Source organism: Sapajus apella, unplaced genomic scaffold (assembly GCF_009761245.1).
Source record: "Sapajus apella isolate SASKATOON/1434 unplaced genomic scaffold, GSC_monkey_1.0 scaffold77, whole genome shotgun sequence".
Classification (NCBI taxonomy): Eukaryota; Metazoa; Chordata; class Mammalia; order Primates; family Cebidae; genus Sapajus; species Sapajus apella.
The window spans coordinates 6044155-6065649 of NW_022437017.1; the positions used below are offsets into that span (position 1 = coordinate 6044155).

The window sequence follows — 21495 nt, forward strand, 5'->3', positions numbered from 1 at the left end:
GCCCGGACCCCCGCAGAGGCTCCCCCCGCCTCCAAATGGGGCTCCCCTCTGGTCCCCCCGCCCCCCTTCCGGCTGGGGCCCCGCCCTGCCCCCAACCTCCCCCGCCCTGCCCCCCAACCCCCCTCCCTGGGGCCTCAATCCCCCTCCCCGGAGCCCACCCCTGCAGCCCCGCCCCGGCCCCGCCCCCCGAAGCCCCGCCCCTGGCCCCGCCCCCGAAGCCCCGCCCCTGGCCCCGCCCCCAGGCCGAGCTCCCCAGGCCGCGGCCTCTCCCGAGTCTTCGTTGCGCGCTGCGCTCGGAGCGGACCGAGGGACGCGCGGACTGGCTGCGGCGGGCCCTGCGGAGGCCTCGCGGGGCCCGGGCCCAGTCTCCGAGCCGCGGGGTGAGTGCGCCCGGGACCCCCTTCCACCTTCCACCCCGAGGCCCGGGCCGTGCTGGGCTTTGTCCCCCTCCTCGCGCCCCTCCAGGCTCCGAGGTGGGGGGACGCAAGGGTCCCCCCAGCCCAGCGCGGGCCTGGCCGGGCCGGCCGCCCGCCAGGGACAGCTTGGGCCCGCTGCCGCCTGGCGCCCCACCACATTCAGGCCCGTCGCTTGCACTTTGGAAAACTCCAGACCGTTATGCTCCGCGGGGTCCCCTCCCCCGCCTGGCCCCCAGCCCGACCTCCTCCCCCTACCCCCTCTCCTCCCCCACCTCCCGGAGGCGGCGCCAGGCGCGGGGCAGCCTTCGCTGCCAGCCCAGGGGAGCTCTGATTGGGGACTTCGCAGAAGGCGGAGGAGGTGACAGGACCGCAGAGGGGGCAGGTAGCAGCGGGGGGTGTGTGGCAGGAATCCCTGCTCTTAGCCACCCGCGAAAATCACAGAAAGTTTCCCTCCGTCCGTTCGTTTCCGCTTCCCTCGGGCCTGTGGACCCCATTGCCTCTGTGCTTTGTTGGGGGGCTTTAAGAAACTGGGGATACACTGTCCTCAGGGAGGGGCCTGGGACGGTCAGGGCACCTTTCTATTACCCATTCCGGTCCCTGGGCTTACAGGCCCCAGAGTCCTGAGCTGATGGAGTTTGGTGACCCTCCCCCGCCAAGGGGCTTCCTGAAGACCCCAGGCTGGCCTTAGTCCCAGCCCTGCTTGTTCCTTCTGGAGCCTCGCCACCACCCTTTAAAATCTCGGCCCGACCCCGCAGGGTAGATGTGAGGCTGTCTCGGTCTCGGCCCCCATTGCCTGGGGTGGTCTCTGTCTGTGGTCTGAGTTTCTCCCTCTGAAATGCAGGTGACCCCAGGAATGGTGTGGATAAAGAGCCAGGCAGAGCTGGGAATGCGGTAGGCACCCAGTGCACACAGGGCCTTTGCCACGTTCCTGGGGTCGGAAGAGGGCTTTCATCCCGGAGATGACAGACCCACAGTGGGAGCAGAGCTGTGATGTGGCAGCCCAGAAGGGGTATTGATCCAACCTGGGGCCTCCAGGAGGGCTTCCTGGAGGAGGTGACAGCTCAACTGTGGTCTGAGGACAAATGTGAGGGCCGAGGTTTGATGGGAACGTGGAAGGGTGTGCAGGGTGGAACCGTGTGTTCAGATATCCCTCCGGGAGCCATGGGGCCACAAGTGGGGGGATCAAGGTGGCAAGGGAAGCGTGGCATGGAGGGTTGTGGTATGACAGGGTCAGCAAAGGCCGGACTGGCAGCTCTGGAGGCTGAGGTAGCAGTCTGGGTTTTAATACATGTTGATGGGATCCATGGAGGGTTTTAGAGCAGAGGAGGGACAGGGCTCAGCTTGGAATGGAGGCATCTCTCGGCTGCAGCTCACAGGATGAGCTGACTGTGGGCCAGTCGGGGAAGGGTGTGCCTGGTGGGGACCCGCATTGGAAGAGGCTCAGAGGCCCAAGGCAGTGTATTCCGAGAACTGGAGGACCTTTCTGGAAGAGGGGGTGGGGAAGAGGATGGGTGCAGTCACGTCGAGAAGGGCCCAGAACGCCAAGCACGGGAGCTGGGAGCCCAGCGAGTGTGGGCAGCAGCAGGGGCAGAGCTTGGCATCTCAAGCTATTCCGTGAAGTCAACATGGGGGACACACTGGCAGGGGCGATTTTGGCAGCCTGGGCACCAGGGAGTGCATGTGGACCCTGGGGTTGATTGAGACCCGGGCTCTCGCCTCAAATCCTAACCCAGCCCAGCCCCCTCCCCATGCAGGACCCGTGGTGAGCCTCAGTTTCCTTATCCGTTAAACAGCAGGAAACGCAGAGAACATTTAATGGGGCTAGGCACCCCAGGGGCCCCCAGTGAATGCGTACAATTTTCCTCTCCAGGGCTGGGCCTGGTTCCCTGTCTGCCCCACCTAGCCACTCCTGGCCAGCGGGACCCCTGGGGACAGTGCCCTGAGCCTTCATGTTGTCCCAATACAAGTCAATAGTCAATTAAAGCCAGGTCCCCCGGTCTTCAGTTCCGGGAAGGGCCAGCCCCACCCAGCCCCTCCCTGGGCCCGTTTCCTGATAGGGAGATAATGGCACCCTGGGAGGGACAGTGGCTTGGCCAGCACTGATTTGGGCCCACCAGCGGCCACAGAGCCCGGGCCTGCTGCCCAGGGGGCCTCTAGCTCCCTGTCCCTGCTTGAGTGGACGTAGGAGTGACCCAGGGGTCCAGGGAGGCTGGAGGCCAGGGTCCAGCCCTGGAAATGACATTCCAAGTGGTGGCACGGGAGAGGCGTGGGTTGGGGGGAGGGTGTGAAGGTGGAGAGGTTATGCAGGGTCGGGTTTTCTCCGTGAGTCCCACGGCTGGCGTCGTCAGCCTCGGCTTCTCCTGCCCTGCGGCCACAGGAGAAGGCCCTGAGGATTAGGATTAGGCCCCCAGACCCCTCCCCCGGGACAGGACAGGGTAGACTCTGCACCCAGAGCCGCCTCCGGCCCGGGCAGCCCCCACCTCTTGCGGGTGACACAGCCTGTTTGCTGCCCAGCCTGGGTCATAATCACCCCTTTATGCTCCCTGGACTGCGTGGGCACACAAAGCCGGCTCCCAGATCTCGTGACCCACGCCCCAGCGCCTAGCTGGAATGAGTGCTCACTCGCCCCCCATTAGCACTGCAGGGGGAGCCCCCAGAGGCGGCCAGAGGGCTAAACCAGGTCCAGTGAGAGTTGCCCAGTGATTCTGCAGTGGCCAGAGGAAGTCACAAGATGAAACGTGGGCTCCAGGCCCGAGCCCCACCCTAGCTGGGGGACTTGGCTGAGTCCCTGTTCTTCTGTGAGCCTCAGTTTCCTCATCTGTAAAAGGCGAGTGTCTACCTCCGACCAGCTGCCACAAGCTAGTGCCGGGCAGCCCAGCCCCTGAGAGCCAGGCGGGGCGCAGAGACCCTCTCTGAGCCCCACGTGGGTTCAGGGTCCAGTGGCCACACCCTACCGTTCTCTCTAGCCCTGGCACAGCCTCAGTGGCCACCACGGGCTGCCACTCTTTTCCTAACAGGCGTGTCATTTCTTGGGATCTTGCAGATGACTGTGCCTGCCTCAGTTTCCCTGTCTTGGCAGTAGCAAGGCTGGTGGCCCAGGCTGCTTTGTTGCAAGAGGGGGCATGGCGGAGGGTTGGCCTGGCACCAACATGGCCACGTCCCTCCCTGCCCAGGGCCACATAGGGTCCCTGCTGCCCTGCGGGTCTAGTGGGCACCTCTCTGTCCTCTTCGCTCCCCCGTACCTCCTGGGACCTCTCGGTGCTGCCCCATTGCCCTTCCTCATGCTGTTCCTGGTGCTAAGACCCCCTCACCTCTAATTCCCATTCACCTTTTGGTCCTCAGCCGATATTAAATCCAGAAGTGGCCCATGCAAAGGCAGGGGGGCAGGACTGCACTTGGGGTGTTGGAGGAACACCAAGAAGGCCCATGTGGCTGGAGCAGAGGGAGGAGGGGGAGAGAGGGAGGAGGGAGGACAGGGAGGGGACGGCGCAGGTCATGCACGGCCGAGTGGGTTTCAGGAAGGACTTGAGCCTTGACTCTGAGGCGGGGGGAGCCATGGAGGGCTGTGGGCAGAGGAGGGACAGCCCTGCCTCGGGTGCTCACAGATGCCTTTTGGTTTCTGTGGGTGGAACAGACCGAGGGGCCAGGGCGGGAGCTGGGAGACCAGGGTAGAGGTGACGGTGTCAGTGACCAGGCCGGTGACAATGTGGGGCTGGAACAAGTGGAGGCAGAAGAATGAGTAAGAAGTGGGCAGGTTGGGGACAGATTCTGAAGGCAGAGCGGATGGGACTTGAGGATCTTCTTCCCCAAATCCCCGCAGAAGACCCCACACCTGTGGTTTTTGTGGAAGCAGGGGCGGGTGGGAGGGTCACGTGCCAGCAGCTGTGTGTGTGTGGTGCTGACCTGCTTGCGCACCTGTAGATAACGTGATCTGACTGTGTGTTCGGAGTTCCCTGTCGCCCAGCTGTGTGTGTACCGCCTGCCCCGCCATGACCCTGTATGTGTATGTTTTCTGGGTTGATGTGCGTCTGCGGTCCGATTTTGTGCGTGTACAGGGTCCTAATCCATCATGAGAAGCCCCTAGGGAGGATTGCTGCCTAAGGGACCCTGGAACGTTTTGTCTTTTGCAGTGGTAGCGTCTGAACCCCATTCCCTGGGCCCCACCCACCACCCCCATTCCTGATGCATCATCTATGACTCAGATGCCCCTTTGCTGTAGCCCCTGGTCCCTGCCCGTGACAGGCTGGAGTGGCGGATCTGGGGGGAGTCCGTGGCCAGGCCCTCCCTGCCTGTGCCCGGCTCAACCCCGTCCCGCCCAGACATTAGGGAGGTATGGGCCCAACAAGGCTTCTGCCGTGGGAGCCAGGGGGTAATTAGGGCTGCCCAGTTTAGAAGGCGGCTGTCCTGGGCTCCCGTGGGACATGGGGGAGCCAGCTGTGGCCGGGGCCCTCCATATGTGTGCTCCACCTGGGTCCTCTGTGCAGGGCCTCATACCATGTTGTCTGAGCTTCAGGTTTGCTATGTTGCCTCAGTTTCCCCAGAGGTTCTCTGCAGGCCTGCCCAGCTGAACACAGTGGGCTGGGACTGACCTTGTCCTCCCGAGTGTGGCCAAGCACATGTGCATTTCTGGGCCGGGCCAGTCGCTCTGGTCACCCTCGCCCCAGCTGGCCACGGGGAGTTTCTCCATCTGGGGCCACTGCCTGCCTCGCGGGCTACATTTGCTCTTAAAGGGCCAGTGCGGGGACTGAGAGTAAGGCGCTGCGTGCTAGGCTTCATTTCCTTCATCTCTCAGTCCTCAGCTGGTTGTGTGCAAGGTGCCTTTGGAGTCTGTGCGTGTGTGTGTCTGTGTAGCCAGGCTGCGTGCACATACGTGTAGGAAGGGAATCTGACTTTGCACGTCTCTGTTTGCTGGTGCATGCACCTGTGGTCTGCTGACCGCATGGCCTATCTGTAGTCTGACTGTGTGCTGGCCCCAGTGTCTGTGTGACGCCAACGTGCTCGTGGCCCTGTAGATACCTGATGTGATTGCATGCTCAGAGGTCTCAGCAGCCCCACAGTACTGCCTGCCCACAGTGACCACGTACGTGTGTCTCTTTCGGCTTGGTGTGTGTCTGCGGTCTGATTTTGTGCGTGTGTGTTTGTGGTCTGACTGTGTGCAAGTTTTGTTTGCCTGATTGTGTGTGTGTTCTCTGCTGCCTGACTCTGTGAATGCATTTGTTTCTGTGTCTCTTGCGGATACAGAACTGCTTGTAGTCTGACTGTGTATCGTCGTGTATTTGTGGTTTGACTGTGTATGTCTGTGGCCTCATTGAGCAGGCATCAATCATTCTCTGTGTGATCTGACTATGTGCCTGTGGCCTGACTGCGTACATCGAGGACCCCTGAATCCCGTTCCTCACCCTCGGCTGTGACCCGGCCGCTACCCACCTGTCCTTCCCGAGGCCGCCCCAGGGCTGGGCGAGGTGACCGCAGCCGGGTATTTTGGGAGTCAGAATCACAGGGACTGCCCCGTTATTATGTGCCACCAGTTCCTGTGACCACAGCCTGGACCCGCCCAGGGCATGGCCTGGCGTGGGTGCAGGCCTGACTCGGCAACAAAGACCTTATCCTTGGGCCTCTCCCTGCCCCTCCCCAGCCCTCTGACCTGGCTCTGGGCAGACTGGAGATGGGGAGGGGGCCATTCCAGGGTTCATGGTCTGTGATGAGGGACCCTTCTGCCCTGGAGGAGCTGAGGTTCTTGTGGGAGAGGCATGCTGAATGATTAGCATGTTCCTTTCATTTGGGATCCAGGGTAAATACCACGGCAGCTAACCTTAGTCATGTAGGGTGCTCCAGGACGTAGAATGCAGGGGGAGTTGACCTTTGAGAGGCAGAGAGGGCTTCCTGAGGAAGTGACAGCTGAGCTGAGACCTGTCATGTGGTGGGGGACAGCATTCCAGGCAGAGGCCACAGCAGAAGCAAAGGCTGGGAGGTGGGACTGAGCTTGGCTGGCATGCCGTACCTCCAAGTGAGAGGAAATAGTGAAGTCAGCAGGAGTGGCTTTCCTGGGGGCTCCGGGAGCCATGGGAAGTCTTGGAGCAGGGCAGGGACAGGTAGGTGTGTGGAGTCGTCTCATGACCCGGGGGACCAGGTTTTAGAGCCACACAGCAGTGTAATCTGGAGTCCCCTTCCTCCCTAAGAAGCAGCCTGTAAGTTGGAGAAAACCGGGGCTCAGCACCCCCAGAGGTCCTCAGTCCTGGCGCGGGGCTTGGTTTTGGCCCAGCCTGTTGGGAACTCATGCTGGGGTTGGGATTTAGCTGGTGACTGGAGGCTGCCTTCGTTCCTTTGGGCCGCTATAGCCAAATACCACACACCGAGTGGCTTGTAAATGACCAAAATTTGTACCTGATGGTTCTGGAGGCCGGGAAGTCCAAGGTGAAGGCAACACGGATTTGGTGTCTGGGGAGGGCTATCTTCTGGTACACGGAAGGCGTCTTCCCCCCGTGTCTTCAGGTGGCAGAACGGACAAGGAGCTTTCGGGGAGCTCTTTTCTGAGTCCTCCCATTCGTGAGGTCTCTGCCCTCATGACCTAATCCTAAAGACCCCGATTCCTAATACCGTCACAGTAGGGACTGCGTTTCAGCATGACTATTTTTGTGGGGGGACACATCAATTCTATAATTCTATAGCAAGGCCCAGCACTTTTTTTTTTTTTTTTGAGACAGAGTTTTGCACTGTCGCTCAGGCTGGAGTGCAGTGGCATGATCTTGGCTCACTGCAACCTCCGCCTCCCAGGTTCATGCGATTCTCCTGCCTCAGCCTCCTGAGTAGCTGGGACTACAGATGTGCGCCACCATGCCCGGCTAATTTTTGTATTTTTGGTAGAGACGGGGTTTCACCATGTTTGCCAAGATAGATGGTCTTGATCTCTTGACCTCATGATCCGTCTGCCTCAGCCTCCCAAAGCACTGGGATTACAGGCGTGGGCCATGGCCCCCGGCCGGGCCCAGCACTTTCATTCCATCCCATTACTCCATGATCTTTCCCCAGTGTCCCGTGACCAGCCCCAGAGGACCCTCCCCTGCCCCATGTGACCCTCCCACTGCCTCCTCCATGAAGGTCTCCTGGGTTTTCCCCGCTTGGCTCTCACAGCCCTCCATTGTCTCTGCAGACGCTGCCCCATCTGACGCTCGGCTCGAGGCCTCTCTGTGAGGGACTGGGGGGCCATCCCCCTCCAGGGCGGAGATCGGAGGTCGCTGCCAAGCATGGCGCCCGCCTGGGGCCCTGGCGTGGTGTCTGTGGTTGGTCCCATGGGCCTCCTTGTGGTCCTGCTTGTCGGAGGCTGCGCAGCAGAAGGTAAGAAGCTGGCTCGGGGTGTGCGGGGCTCCGCGCGTTTGTTTACCTGTGCATTTATGGCGTGGGTGTGTATGTGAGCATGCTTCTCCACCTCCTGCCTGGGGCCCCCAGTTTTGCCAAATGGAACTTTTATGCCCCATGAAGGAGGCTGAATGCTGAGGGCTGTGTGCTGAGCCCCAAGACATTCAGAGATAAGCGATAATGATGGTCATCACGAAGCAGTAACGGTAACGATGACGGCGTCTGCCTCCCCAGTGTCGGCACCGGGCTCCATGCGCAGCGCGGATTTCACCTGCTTCCTCTCCCTCCAGCCTGACCAAAACCCGGGCTGCTGGTTCTGTCACTCTTCTTTCCCGATGAGGGAAAACAAGGCTCAGAAGACACAAGGACTTACTTGAGGTCACTCCTTAGTGAGTGACAGAATTCACCTTTCCTTGCAGCGGGCAGTACCTACACCTGTTGGCAGACACACAGGCAGGCAGACTCTCAGGTGGAGGCAGAGGAGGATTCTTGGGAGAAAGGGCATTGGGGCTGGGGTTTTGTGGGTGTACAGGAGTTCACCTATGGAAAATCCATTCCTGGTCGGGATGACAGCACCCGGGATGGCCTGGAGATGGAAGAGGCTGGTATAGTTTAGAGATGGGCAAGGCTGCATTTCTGGCTGTAACGTGAAGAGGATGAGGATCCGTCTGGGGCCCAGTGCCAAGACTCACCCCACCATGAAGGACCTAGAGAAGGCATCACTCAGGCCCATGGGGACACAGGGGTCAGGGCAGTAGGGGAAGAGGCTGGGTTGTGCCATCAGGCTGGGTTCGAATCCTGGCTCTGCTGCCAGCCTGCTGTGCACCCTCAGGCTAGTGGCTCAGCCTCCCTTACCACCGTCACAGGGCTCATAACATCATCTGCGTCCAGCGTTCTCGTGACTTGGACGTGTCATAAGCCCCTGCCTGCTGCTGTGTCGTCACAAACATAAGTATTATCGCTGGTTGGCAAAGCGGAGATGTACGCCCCTGCCTCATTCATCCGTGCCTTTTCTTGTTTTCATGCTGTTTTTTCTTGTCGTTGTTTTTTCTTTTGAGACGGGGTCTGGCTCTCCCCCAGGCTGGAGTGCAGTGGCGTGATCTCAGCTGACTGCAACCTCCGCCTCTCAGGCTCAAGTAATCCTCCCACCTCAGCCTCCCAAGTAGCTGGGACTACAGGCGTGTGCCTCCATGCCTGGCTAATTTTTAAAAATTTTTGTAGAGAAGGGGGGTTCCACGATGTTGCTCGGGCTGGTCTCGGCCTCCAGAGCTCAAGCGATCCGCCTGCCTCGGCCTCCCAAAGCGCTGGAATTACAGGTAGGAGCCACGGCATCCGGTCTCACGCAGTTTTTTAGTAAATACCCTCTACATTCAGATCACCCACCACACCCTGATGAGGTGAACGTGGCTGTCAGTGTCCCCATCGTACGCCTGTGGAAACCGATTGTACCGCTGCACCCCAGCCTGCGCAGCAGAGCAAGGCCTTGTCTCAGAAACAAAAGAGGTGGGCTGAAGTACCTCCGCCTCGCAAAGTGCTGGGATTACAGGCGTGAGCCACTGTGCCTGGCCTGGCTGATTTTTTTAATTTCTTGTAGAGACTGGGTTCTTACTATTTGCCCAGACGGTCTCAAACTCCTGGGCTTAAGGGATCCTCCCACCTCGGCCTCCCGCCGTGCTGGAATTACAGGCGTAAGCCACCGCGAACCAGAGTGGCCCTTTGAACCTGAGCTGCTGGTGCCACAGGTCAGGATCTCGATGACCACGTTCCTTCGGGACCCAGAAGCCAGGCGTAGCTGCACGGTGATCTGTCCGGCCGCCTCCAGGGCCTGAGTCTTCCTGGCCCCTCCCTCCCCCGTAGCGGGATGTGGGGTATCTGGCCTTCACTACTGAGCACTTGCGGCTTTTTTGTTTTCTTTTGTTTTTTGAGACAGTTTCACTCTGTCGCCCAGGCTGGGGTTCAGTAGTGGGATCTCGGCTCACCGCAACCTCCGCCTCCCAGGTTCAAATGACTCTCGTGCCTGAGCCTCCTGAGTAGCTGGGATTACAGGCGCCCACCACCATGCCCTGCTAATTTTTGTATTTTTAGTAGAAATGGGGTTTTACCATGTTGGCCAGGCTGGTCTCAAACTCCTGAGCTCAAATGATCCACCCCTCGGCCTCCCACAGTGCTGGGATGACAGGCAAAGTGCCGGGATTGCAGGCGTAGGGGAACAGTCTCTGCTCCAGAAATCACTTCAGGTCCAGTGGGGCCTTCCCAGGATGCTGTGGGGCCGGCCCTGGGGCGGGGTTGGAGGGGACAGGGTGGGTGGGTCACCAGCTCTGGCACTGGATTCTCATCTGCAGAATCTGAAATGGAAAAACAGAGACGGGGCCAAGCCAGGCCGCGGGGTGGGAGGCTCAGGCGCCGGGGCCTCCAGAGAGAGCTGGGTTTCCCTCCTGTTGTTCTGTCGCCCAGGCTGGAGTTCGTTGGCGCAGCCTCAGCTCCCACTGCAGCCTCCACCCTGCAGGTTCAAGGAGCTCTCCTGCCTCAGCCTCCGAGTAGCTGGGTTTTCAGTCGTGCGCCACCATGCCCGGCTAATTTTTGTATTTTTAGTAGAGACTCGGTTTTGCCATGTTGGCCAGGCTGGTCTCAAACTCCTGACCTCAAGTGATCCGCCCTCCTCGGCCTCCCAAAGTGCCGGGATTACAGGCATGAGTCGCTGCACCCAGCCGCTTCACCTTCCTGAGCCTCGGTTTGGGTCCTCCGGGCCATGGGCTTGAAGCCTGGCCCATGGCGTGTCCTTGTGCCTCTTGAGCTGCGGGCATGCCCTTCTCAAGACCCTGAGGGGTCCTTCCTGCATCTCAGCCCCTTTGCCGAGAAAAGGTGGGTAAGGTTTATCCAAAGGAGAGAGTCCAAGCATCCACGAGGCATTTTCTAACAGGGGACGCAGTGGGCAGAGACAGCTCTTCCAGGCTGGCTCAGATCCCTGAGCCAGCCTGGAGAAGACGGAGAGGGCGTCTTCTCTGCAGGGTGTGGGGGTGCTTCCGAGAAGCAGAACCCCTCCAAGTCCAGGAGCAGGCAGTGAAGTTGGGAGCTCCATTTTCTCAAGAGTCACCAGACACCGAGAGGAAGTCTGAGGTTCCAGGGAAGCAAGGCTGTCCCTCGGCCTTTCTGCTGAGAACCACATAAGCGGGTATTTCATCCCTGTGTGCCAGGGACACCCCGGCTGCGGTGGGGACATAAGGGACTCCTGACCTGGCCTGCAGTAATCCAAGAAGGCTCCCCAGGGGAGGTGCTGGCTGAGCCGAGGTTGACGCTGCCAGATGAGAGACCCCAGGTGGAAGGAGCGACTCAGACTGGCTGATTGCAGCACCCGCCTGGTCTTGCTCGCTGGATTGCTGGGGGCAAGGGGCATGTTCTGGCTCCAGGTCAGACAGGCAGCTGGACGTGTCCCTACCCGCAGGAGATTCTGCACTTCCTTCCAGCAGCTCCAGAGGGAGGGATCTTTACCAGAAGACACATTCTTGACCCGGCCACAGTGACATTTCTTCGCGTCCTTGGCTGAGGACACATGGCCCCAGGTCACCGCTCCTGAGGCCAGAAGGAGGGGGCAGGCCCAGCCTGGGGCCCAGTGTGGAACAAAACAGCTGCACCAATCAGGCTCAGAGCCTGGCTGTAGAAGGGGCATAAGATGTGGGCTTGGAGGCAAGGCCTGGGTCCAGATCCCAGCACTGTTAACTTCTGAGCTGTCTTCTTTTTTGTGTGGTTTTTTTTTGTGTTTTTTTTTTTTTTTTTTTTGATACAGACTCTCACTCTGTCACCCAGGCTGGAGTGCAGTGGTGTATCTCGGCTCACTGCAACCTCTGCCTCCCGGATTCAAGTGATCCTCCTGCCTCAGCCTCCCGAGTAGCTGGGATTACGTGTGCCTGGCTAATTTTTGTATTTTTGGCAGAGACGGGGTTTCACCATGTTGTTCAGCTGGTCTCGAACTCCTGACCTCAGCCTCCCAAAGTGCTGGGATTACAGACGTGAGCCACCGTGCCCAGCCTCTGAGCTCTGTGAACCCTGAGTTCCGTGAACCCACTAATGTTCCTCAGTTTGTACAGTGGGATTGACTGTTACTGTCTCACAAAGATCCGTAGGAGTTGAGGGGCCAGGTGCAACGTGTCACACCTGTAACCCCAGCACTTTGGGAAGCCGAGGTGGGTGAATCATTTGAGGTCAGAAGTTCAAGACCAGCCTGACTAACATGGTGATACCCCATCTTTACTAAAAATACAAAAATCAGCTGGGTGTGGCAGTAGGCGCCTGTAGTCCCAGCTGCCTGAGAGACTGAGGCAGGAGGATCATTTGAATCCAGGTGGCGGAGGTTGCAGTGAACCAAGATCGCACTATTGCACCCCAGCCTGGGCAACAGAGTGAGACTCCGTCTCCAAAAAAAAAAAGCTGAGGGAGGCCGTAGATTCCTATGGGTCTACTGACTTTTTTTTTTTTTTTTTTTTAAGACAGAGTTTTGCTCTTGTCACTCAGGCTGGGTTGCAGTGGTGCAGTCTCAGCTCACTGCAACATCTACCTCCTGGGTTCAAGTGATTCTCCTGCCTCAGCCCCCCAAAGTGCTAGGATTACAGGTGTGAGCCACTGCGCTCGGCCTCAAAAAAATTTTTTACTCCATTGTTTTCCTTAATAAGTTCACTTTTTAATTTAAGCAATTTTATTTTTTAAAATAAATTCATCTGGGCACGGCGGCTCACACCATTAATCTCAGAGCTTTAGGAAGCTGAGATGGGAGGATTGTTTGAGCCCAGGAGTTCCGGACCAGGCTGGGCAACATAGTGAGACCCTGCCTCTACAAAAGATTAAAAATTAGCTGGGTGTAGTGGCACGCGCCTGTGGTCCCAGCTACTCGGGAGACTCAGGCCAGAGGTGCCCTGGGGCCGAGGAGTCTGAGGCTGCGGTGAGCTGTGATTGCACCACTGCACTCCAGCCTGGGTGAGAGAATGAGACCCTGTCTCTGCAAAATAAACAAACAAATAAATAAGAAAAAATCAAAATAAGAAGAATAACTTCTTCAATTTGTCTTTAGTTCTAAATCTAAAAAGGTCCCAACGCAGAAGCCTCTGCCCCTGTGTGCAGCCACTCAGCCCCCTGGAGGCAGCACTGATTCTACACATACACACCGTCTCCCTTTTTCAATTTAAATGTTTATTTTATTTTGAGACAGAGTCTCGCTCTATCGCCAGGCCGGAGTGCAGTGGCGCGATCTCGGCTCACTTCGACTTCCGTTTTCCAGTTTAAAGCAATTCCCCTGCCTCGGCCTCCCGAGTAGCTGGGACTCAGGCACACACCACCACGCCTGACTAATTTTTTTGTGTTTTTAGTAGAGACGGGGTTTCACCATGTTGGCCAGGGTGGTCTCAATCTCTTGACCTCATGATCCGCCCGCCTCGGCCTCCTAAAGTGCTGGGATTACAGGCGTGAGCCACCGCACCTGGCCCCTTTATTTATTTTTAAAAGTCATACGACGGCAGCATTTCCTATATTTTATTACCTCTTGCTTACCCGGCCTCGCCCCCCCGTTTAAATGTATGTCTTCTTGTTCCTACCCTAGTAGTTCGTTTTCAAACGCATCCTGGCTGGGCACAGTGGCTCATGCCTATAATCGCAGCACATTGGGAGGCTGAGGCGGGTGGATCACCTGACGTTAGGAGTTCAAGACCAGCCTGGCCAACGTAGGGAAACCCTGTCTCTACCAAAAATACAAAAATTAGCTGGGCACGGTGGTGTGAGCCTGTAATCCTAACTACTCGGGAGGCTGAGGCAGGAGAATCCGCTTGAACCCGGGAGGGGGAGGTTGCAGTGAGCAGAGATCACACCCTGCACTGAGCCTGGGTGACAGAGTGAGATCCTGCCCCCAAAATAAATAAATAAAAGGCATCCTGGCATGAGAGGATTGCTTGAGGCTAGGAGTTCGAGACCTGCCTGGGCAACGTGGCAAAACTCAATGCAAAAATTAGCCGGATATGGTGGCATGTGACTGGAGTCCCTGTTACTCGGGAGGCTGAGGTGGGAGGATCGCTTGAGCCTGGGAAGTTGAGGCTGCGGTGAGCTGTGTTTGTGCCACTGCACTCCAGCCTGGGTGAACAGCGAGTCCCTATCTCACACAGAAAAGGCATCCTTGCCCCTTTTTATACTTACATAGTACTCTGCTGTGTAGATAGCTTGCCATTCATTTGATCAGTCCCTTTTTATTGGATACATAGGTTGCGACCTGAGGGCTGTTGTAAGTATGTCACAGTCTTTGAGTATGTTGATAAAAATCTCAGCAGGCGCTCCATTCATCTTAGGGGATACATTGTAACGTTTAGTTGAACCGAAATCTGGTATCCCTCTGGAAGAGTCAAAGGTTACTGTAAAAACAGTCAATAAAAAGAATGTTAATGAATTCTCCCAGACAGTGTAGTCTGTCCCAGGTGCAGCTTGCTGAGGTTGCTCTGGGGTGTTAAAACACTCATACTCCTCGCCGGGCATAGTGGCTCATACCTGTAATCCCAGCACTTTGGGAGGCCAGGCAGGTGGATCACATGAGGTCAGGAGTTCGAGACCAGCCTGGCCAACATGGTGAAACCCCTGTCTCTACTAAAAATACAAAAATTAGCCAGGCGTGGTGATGCATGCCTGTAACCCCATCTACTCGGGAGACTGAGGCGGGAGAATTTCTTGAACCAGGAGGCAGAGATTGCAGTGAGCTGAGATTGCACCACTGCACTCCAGCCTGGTGACAGAGCAAGACTTCATCTCAAAAACAAAACAAAACAAAAACCCAAAAAACACTCCTACTCCAGACTTTATTGCAGAGACTGAATCCATGGGATCGTCACGGAGGGTGGAGAATGTGGTGTGAACACCAGCCTGGTTTAAAGGAGCATGTTCAGCTCAGCTGCCGCCTGGCTGTGCGTGTCCAGCCAAACTAGTCTCTTGCCTGGTTCGTGCCTCAGTTTCCTCACATGTAAAATGGGGATTGCGAAGCCGGGGACGGTGGTTCACGCCCATAAATCCAGCAACTTGGGAGGCTGCATTTGGAGGACTGCTCAGGGCTAGGAGTTTGAGACCAGGCTGGACCACAGGGAGATCCCATCTCTGAAAAATAAGTAAGTTAGCCAGGTGTGGTGACATGCAGCTGTGGTCCTAGCTACTTGGGAGGCCGAGATGGGAGGATCACTTGAGGCCAGGAGGTCCAGACCAAGCCTGGGCAACATAGTGAGACCCGTCTCTGTAATTTTTTTTTTTGGGGGGTGGGGATGGAGTCTCACTGTGTCACAAAGGCTGGAGTGGCATGATCTCGGCTCACTGTAGCCTCCATCTCCTGCGTTCAAGCGATTCTCCTGCCTCAGCCTACCAAGTAGCTGGGACTACAGGCGCCCACTTCTACGCCTGGCTGTTTTTTGTTGCTTTAGCAGCGACGGGGTTTCACCGTGTTGGCCAGGCTGGTCTCAAACTCTTGACCTCAGGTGATCCATCAGCCTTGGCCTCCCAAAGTGCTGGGATTGCAGGTGTGATGGCATTCACCTGCAATCCCAGGTACTTGGGAGGCTGAGGCAGGAGGATTGCTTGAGTATGGGAGGTCTAGGCTGCCGTGAGCCAAGATCGTGCCGTTGCACTCCAGCCCGACTAACAGAGTGAATCCCTATCTCTTTAAAAAAAAAGAAGAAGAAGAAGAAGGCTAGGCACGGTGGTACATGCCTGTAATCCCCGCGCTTTGGGAGGCCGAGGCAGGCGGATCACGAGGTCAGGAGACAGGAGATCGAGACTATCCTGGCTAACACGGTGAAGCCCTGTCTCTACTAAAAACACAAAAAATTAGCGGAGCGTGGTAGCACACGCCTGTACTCCCAGCTATTCAGATACTTAGGCAGGAGAATCGCTTAACCCGGGAGGTGGAGATTGCAGTGAGCGGAGATCGTGTCACTGCACTCCAGCCTGGGCAACAGAGTGAGACTCTGTCTCAAAAAAAAAAAAGAAAATGAATCAGGATGGCACTGCCCTTCTGTGCTGTTGGAGAGGTTAAATATTACTCCCTCTTGAGTGTAAATTAGTTCTACTATTGTGGAAGACAGTGTGGCGATTCCTCAAGGATCTAGAACTAGAAATACCATTTGACCCAGCAATCCCATTACTGGGTATATACCCAAAGGAATATAAATCATTTTATTATAAAGACACATGCACATGTATGTTTATCGTAGCACTGTTCACAATAGCAAAGACTTGGAACCAGCCCAAGTGCCCATCAGTGATAGACTGGATAAAGAAAACGTGGCACATATACACCATGGAATACTACGCAGCCATAAAAAAGGATGAGATCGTGTCCTTTGCAGGGATGTGAATGGAGCTGGAAACCATCATTCTCAGCAAACTGACACAAGAACATAAAACCAAACACCGCATGTTCTCACTCATAAGTGGGAGTTGAATGATGAGAACACATGGACACAGGGAGGGGAACATCACACACTGGGGACTGTCGGGGAGTAGGGGGCTAGGGGAGGAATAGCATTAGGAGAAATACCTAATGTGGATGACGGGGTGATGGAGGCAGCCAACCACCACGGCACGTGTTTACCTTTGTAACAAACCTGCGTGTTCTGCACATGAACCCCAGAACTTAAAGTACAATTTTAGAAAAAGAAAAAAATACATTACTCACCCTTTCTGAGCCCCTGCCTCCAGCTCGGACCAGTCTTCTGGGCACTGACCCCTCGTGTCCGGCCGCCTCCTGGATGCCTCCTGAGAAGCTGGAGCTCTGGGTTCGAATGCTGGCTCTGGCCCCATAGCCCGTGGTCACTCCCATGCTGTGTGCCTCAGTTTCCCTACATCTCACCAGAGAATGAGACCAAATTATCTTCCGTCAAGTGTTTTCAGGGCCCTCCAGGGTTTGGCTGGTCACCGCGGAGGGGCTCCAGGTGCTGAGTGTAGGAACACCCACATCTCAGGGGTCTCCCTTCCATCTGTCCCAGTGGCACTGTGCCTGCGCAGGTGTGCCCAGCTGAGGCTGTATCCACACGTGGGCAGGTGTGGCTGTTGCAGGTGGGGTGGGGGTATGCGGAGGGCGAGGTGGGAGGGTGTCCATTGTCATTCGTGCTTTCCTCCGCCTCTCTCCGTTGGCCACATGGCACTGCCGTCGGCAGCGGGTGGAGGGCAGGTGTCGGTGGCTCCATGGGATCCTAGCCAGATGCCTGGACCCACCCGCTCCCCCTCTTCCTGCTGTATCCCCAGAGCCCCCCCGGTTTATCAAAGAACCCAAGGACCAGATCGGCGTGTCAGGGGGTGTGGCCTCTTTCGTGTGTCAGGCCACGGGCGATCCCAAGCCACGAGTGACCTGGAACAAGAAGGGCAAGAAGGTCAACTCTCAGCGCTTTGAGGTGAGTTGGGGTCGGGGGAGGCAGCCTGGGGTCAACCCTCCCCCAAGACAGGGCCACAGCACCTCAGCCACGGAAGGCAGCGTGGACCCTTTGGCTGGTGGGGGGAGTGCAGGCATGGGTAGCCAGGCAAGTCTGGGGGTGCAGTCTCCAGTTGCTCTGCCAACTCGGTGCTGTGTGGCCTCAGGCAAGGCCCTGCCCTCTCTGAGTCTTCTTCACAACATGGTGGGCACAGCACCAGTGCACACAGAAGGAGCTTTACAACTCTGAATACACGCACATGATCACACACGCATGTTACCACATTCAGCATGTCTTCACATACCTTTGCAAGCCTGTCACAGGGGTTTGCACACGTTTGTCACCCTCACACACGCACACAACACCCTGTTCTTTTCTGTTTTTTTTTTTTTTAAGATGGAGTCCCACTCTGTCACTAGGCTGGAGTGCAGTGGCGTGATCTCAGCTCACCACAACCTCCACCTCCTAGGTTCAAGTGATTCTCCTGCTTCAGCCTCCCGAGTAGCTGGGATTACAGGCGTGTGCCACCAGGCCCGGCTAATTTTGAATTTTTTCATTTTTTTAAGAAGGAGTTTTGCTCTTGTCACACAGGCTGGAGTGCAATGGTGCAATCTTGGTTTACCACAACCTCTGCCTCCTAGGTTCAAGCAGTTTTCCTGCCTCAACCTCCCGAGTAGCTGGGATTACAGGCATGTGCCACCACACCTGGCTAATTTTGTATTTCTAATAGAGACAGCTTTCTCCATGTTGGTCAGATTGGTCTCATACTCTTCAAAGTGCTGGGATTACACATGTGAGCCACCATGCCCAGCCTAATTTTGTATTTTTAGTAGAGACGGGATTTCACCATGTTGGTCAGGCTGGTCTCGATCTCCTCACCTCATGATCCACCTGCCTCGGCCTCCTAAAGTGCTGGGGTTATGGGTGTGAGCCAGCGTGCCCGGCCACCCTGTTTTCATATGTCCCCAAACCTGGTCTCTGCTTCCAGCACATTTATACCATGCACTTACATACATGCACATACAGCCTGCAGCTCTTCTCCCAGTCACCCCCAGGGTCATGGGACTGACTGCCATCCCCTTATAGCCCAGCCTAGACAGGAACCTTCCTGGGACCCCAGCCTCACACTGTCCTTTTTCTCCTGCTCACGGCAGACGATTGAGTTTGATGAGAGTGCTGGGGCAGTGCTGAGGATCCAGCCACTGAGGACGCCACGGGATGAAAACGTGTACGAGTGTGTGGCCCAGAACTCGGTTGGGGAGATCACAGTCCATGCCAAGCTCACTGTCCTCCGAGGTATTGGGCTCCCTGCGGCGGGAGGAGGATGAGCTGGGGCCTGGGCTTTGGGGACAAGCACTGAAGGAATACATGAAAGTGACCCCCCAACCCTCCTGCTTTGCGTTTTTTTGGGAGGACCTTGATCTCCCTTCTGCAACCAGTAACACCGTCGGGGCCTAGAGCCTACTGGCAGGGATTTATTGTGCCTTTGCAAGAAAGAAAAGGAATTGAGAGACTAGAATCATCCTAATTTATAATCCTGATCATGTGCTTCTGATGACAAGAGGCTGATCCAACTCAGATGGGTTCAAGCAAGAAAGATGATTGATATACAGAATTAAAATGCCATGGAGTGGCTGGCTTCAGGTTCAGGTAGATCCAGGGGCTCATTGAATTTCCTCAGTGCTCGCTCTCTGCCTCTTGGCTTTGTTTCCTTCTATATTGACTTCATCCTTATTCCCCCTACCCGCAAGGAGCGTGGATCCCATGCCCCTCACTGAAGCAATCACTGACTCAGGAGGAGCAAACATTCTGATTGGCTGGACTCCTCCCTGGAGCTGAGAGTGACTGTGGCCCCCTTAAAGGAATAACGATAAACGGGGTCGGGCACTGTGGCTCACGCCTGTGATCCCAGCACTTTGGGAGGCTGAGGTGGGAAGATCGCTTGTGAGAACAGACTAGGCAACACAGCAGGACCCCATCCCTACAAAAAATAAAAGATAAACGGATGCTGGGTACGCAGAAACAGCTGCCCCGCTTCCCCAGACATTCACATGGGCCTGCTGGGCTGCCGGCCCTATTGAGATGTAATTCTTTTTTTTTTTTTTTTTTTTTTGAAATAGAGTCTTGCTTTGTTGCCGGGGCTGGAGAGCAGTGGCATGATCTCGGCTCATTGCAGCCTCCGCCTCCTGAGTTGAAGCGATTCTCCTGCCTCAGCCTTCCGAGTAGCTGGGATTACAGGCGTGCACCACCACGCCTGACTCATTTTTGTATTTTTAGTAGAGATGGGGTTTCACCATGTTGGCCAGGCTGGTCTTGAGGTCCTGACCTCAGGTGATGCGCCCGCCTCGGCCTCCCAAAGTGCTGGGATCACAGGCATGAGCCACTGCATGCAGCCTAAGTGCGTTTCTTGAACGAGGCACAAGGGATTTGTAGGGGGCTGTCTGGATGATGCTGTTTTATGATGAGGAAGCAGTTTTCGGAACACATTCTCGTTCAGCCTCATTTCTGCAAACCCCTTGCCCAGCCACTCTGTGCTGCCTTCTCCTTTGTAATCTGGTTTTATCTCTGGGCCCCCACTGTAGAGCTCAGGTCCTGGCTGCCACTTGGTTGCTGTGTGACCTAGGGCAAGTTAATGAACCTTTCTGAGCTGCAGTTTTCTCATCTCTAAAGTCAGGCCAAGCGCAGTGGCTCACGCCTGTAATCCCAGCACTTCGGGAGGCCAAGGTAGGTGGATTACAAGGTCCGGAGTTTGAGACCCCGTCTCTACTAAAAATACAACAAATTAGCCGGGCGTGGTGGCGTGTGCCTGTAATCCCAGCTTCTCGTAAGGCTGAGGTAAGAGAATTGCTTGAACCCGGGAGGCGGAGGTTGCAGTGAGCCAAGATCACGGCATTGCACTCCATTCTGGGCGACAGAGCAAGACTCCTGTCTCAAAGTGAGTGACTGAGTGAATAAATGAATGCATACATACATAAATGGCTGGGCGCAGTGGCTCATGCCTGTAGTCCCAGCACTTTGGGAGGCTGAGGCAGGAGAATCGCTTGAACCCAGGAGGCGGAAGTTGCAGTGAGCCGAGATCGCGCCACTGTGTTCCAGCCTGGGCAACAGAGCAACACTCCGTCTCAGAATCAGTGAATGAATGAAAATAAAATCAGGTAATAATGGTTCTCATCGTGAACCGGATGAGTGAGAGTTGCAGGGAGAGGTGAGCGCAGTGCCGTACGTGGGCAGCTCTGCGTCTGCATGGTCAAGCTCATCACTGCCACGATTCTGCCTCAGTAAGGTGCTCGACACCAGTCCGTCCGCAGCCCTCAGGTGGGTGGGCTTCATCTGTCACCTGCAGGGACTTCCCAACCCTGAATATGAGCTACTGCCAGCCATCAGCTGGGAGGTGACCCCTGCACGTGGCTTCCCAGGGTGAGGCTATTCTCATGTCCTCCAGGGCAGCCCAGCTGTGACCCGCGTGGAACCCTGGGAGGAGGCATCCCAGGCCCGTGACCTGTCAGTCATACTGGATCCCTGTCTCAGAATGGGGATGCTTTGGCCTGTAGTCCCAGCGCTTTGGGAGGCTGAGGCAAGTGGACCACTTGAGGTCAGGAGTTTGAGACCAGCCTGGCCAACATGGTGAAACCCTAACTCTACTAAAAATACAAAAATTAGCCAGGCATGGTGGTGCATGCCTGTAATCCTAGCTCCCAGATTCTTGGGAGGCTGAGGTAGGAGGATTGCTTGAACTCAGGAGGCAGAGGCCGCAGTGAGCTGAGATTGCACCATTGCACTCCAGCCTGGGCGACAGAGCGAGACTCTGCCTCTGAAAAGAAAAACCCCTGTGCTCCATTTAAAGCTCTGCTGTTGGCCGGGCGCGGTGGCTCAAGCCTGTAATCCCAGCACTTTGGGAGGCCGAGGCGGGTGGATCACGAGGTCAAGAGATCGAGACCATCCTGGTCAACATGGTGAAACCCCGTCTCTACTAAAAATACTAAACATTAGCTGGGCATGGTGGTGCATGCCTGTAATCTCAGCTACTCAGGAGGCTGAGGCAGGAGAATTGCCTGAACCCAGGAGGCGGAGGTTGCGGTGAGCCGAGATCGTGCCATCGCACTCCAGCCTGGGTAACATGAGTGAAACTCCGTCTCAAAAAAAAAAAAAAAAAAAAAAAAGCTCTGCTGTTGGCTGGGCGCAGCGGCTCACACCTGTAATCCCAGCACTTCGGGAGGCCAAGGCAGGAGGATAACTTGAACCCAGGAGTTTGAGACCAGCCTGGGCAACATAGGGACCCCATACCCCACTGCCCCAGTTTCTAC

General features: G+C 56.4%; 1 protein-coding gene across 16 annotated transcripts in view; it reads left to right on the forward strand.

Annotated features, from left to right (window-relative positions):
* Positions 1-21495, forward strand: part of PTPRS (protein tyrosine phosphatase receptor type S) — a 138533-nt gene that overhangs the window by 54038 nt on the left and 63000 nt on the right. For 10 of the 16 annotated variants that reach the window (XM_032252157.1, XM_032252164.1, XM_032252162.1 and 7 more), the window contains exons 2-4: positions 7567-7751; positions 17028-17173; positions 18346-18487. In XM_032252157.1, the coding sequence (XP_032108048.1) occupies positions 7661-7751; positions 17028-17173; positions 18346-18487 (379 nt within the window). In that variant the 5' untranslated portion in view covers positions 7567-7660. Of the gene's footprint in view, positions 1-273; positions 381-749; positions 799-7566; positions 7752-17027; positions 17174-18345; positions 18488-21495 lie in introns of those variants that run through there. The other 6 variants (XM_032252172.1, XM_032252168.1, XM_032252158.1 and 3 more) reach the window with 5 other exon arrangements.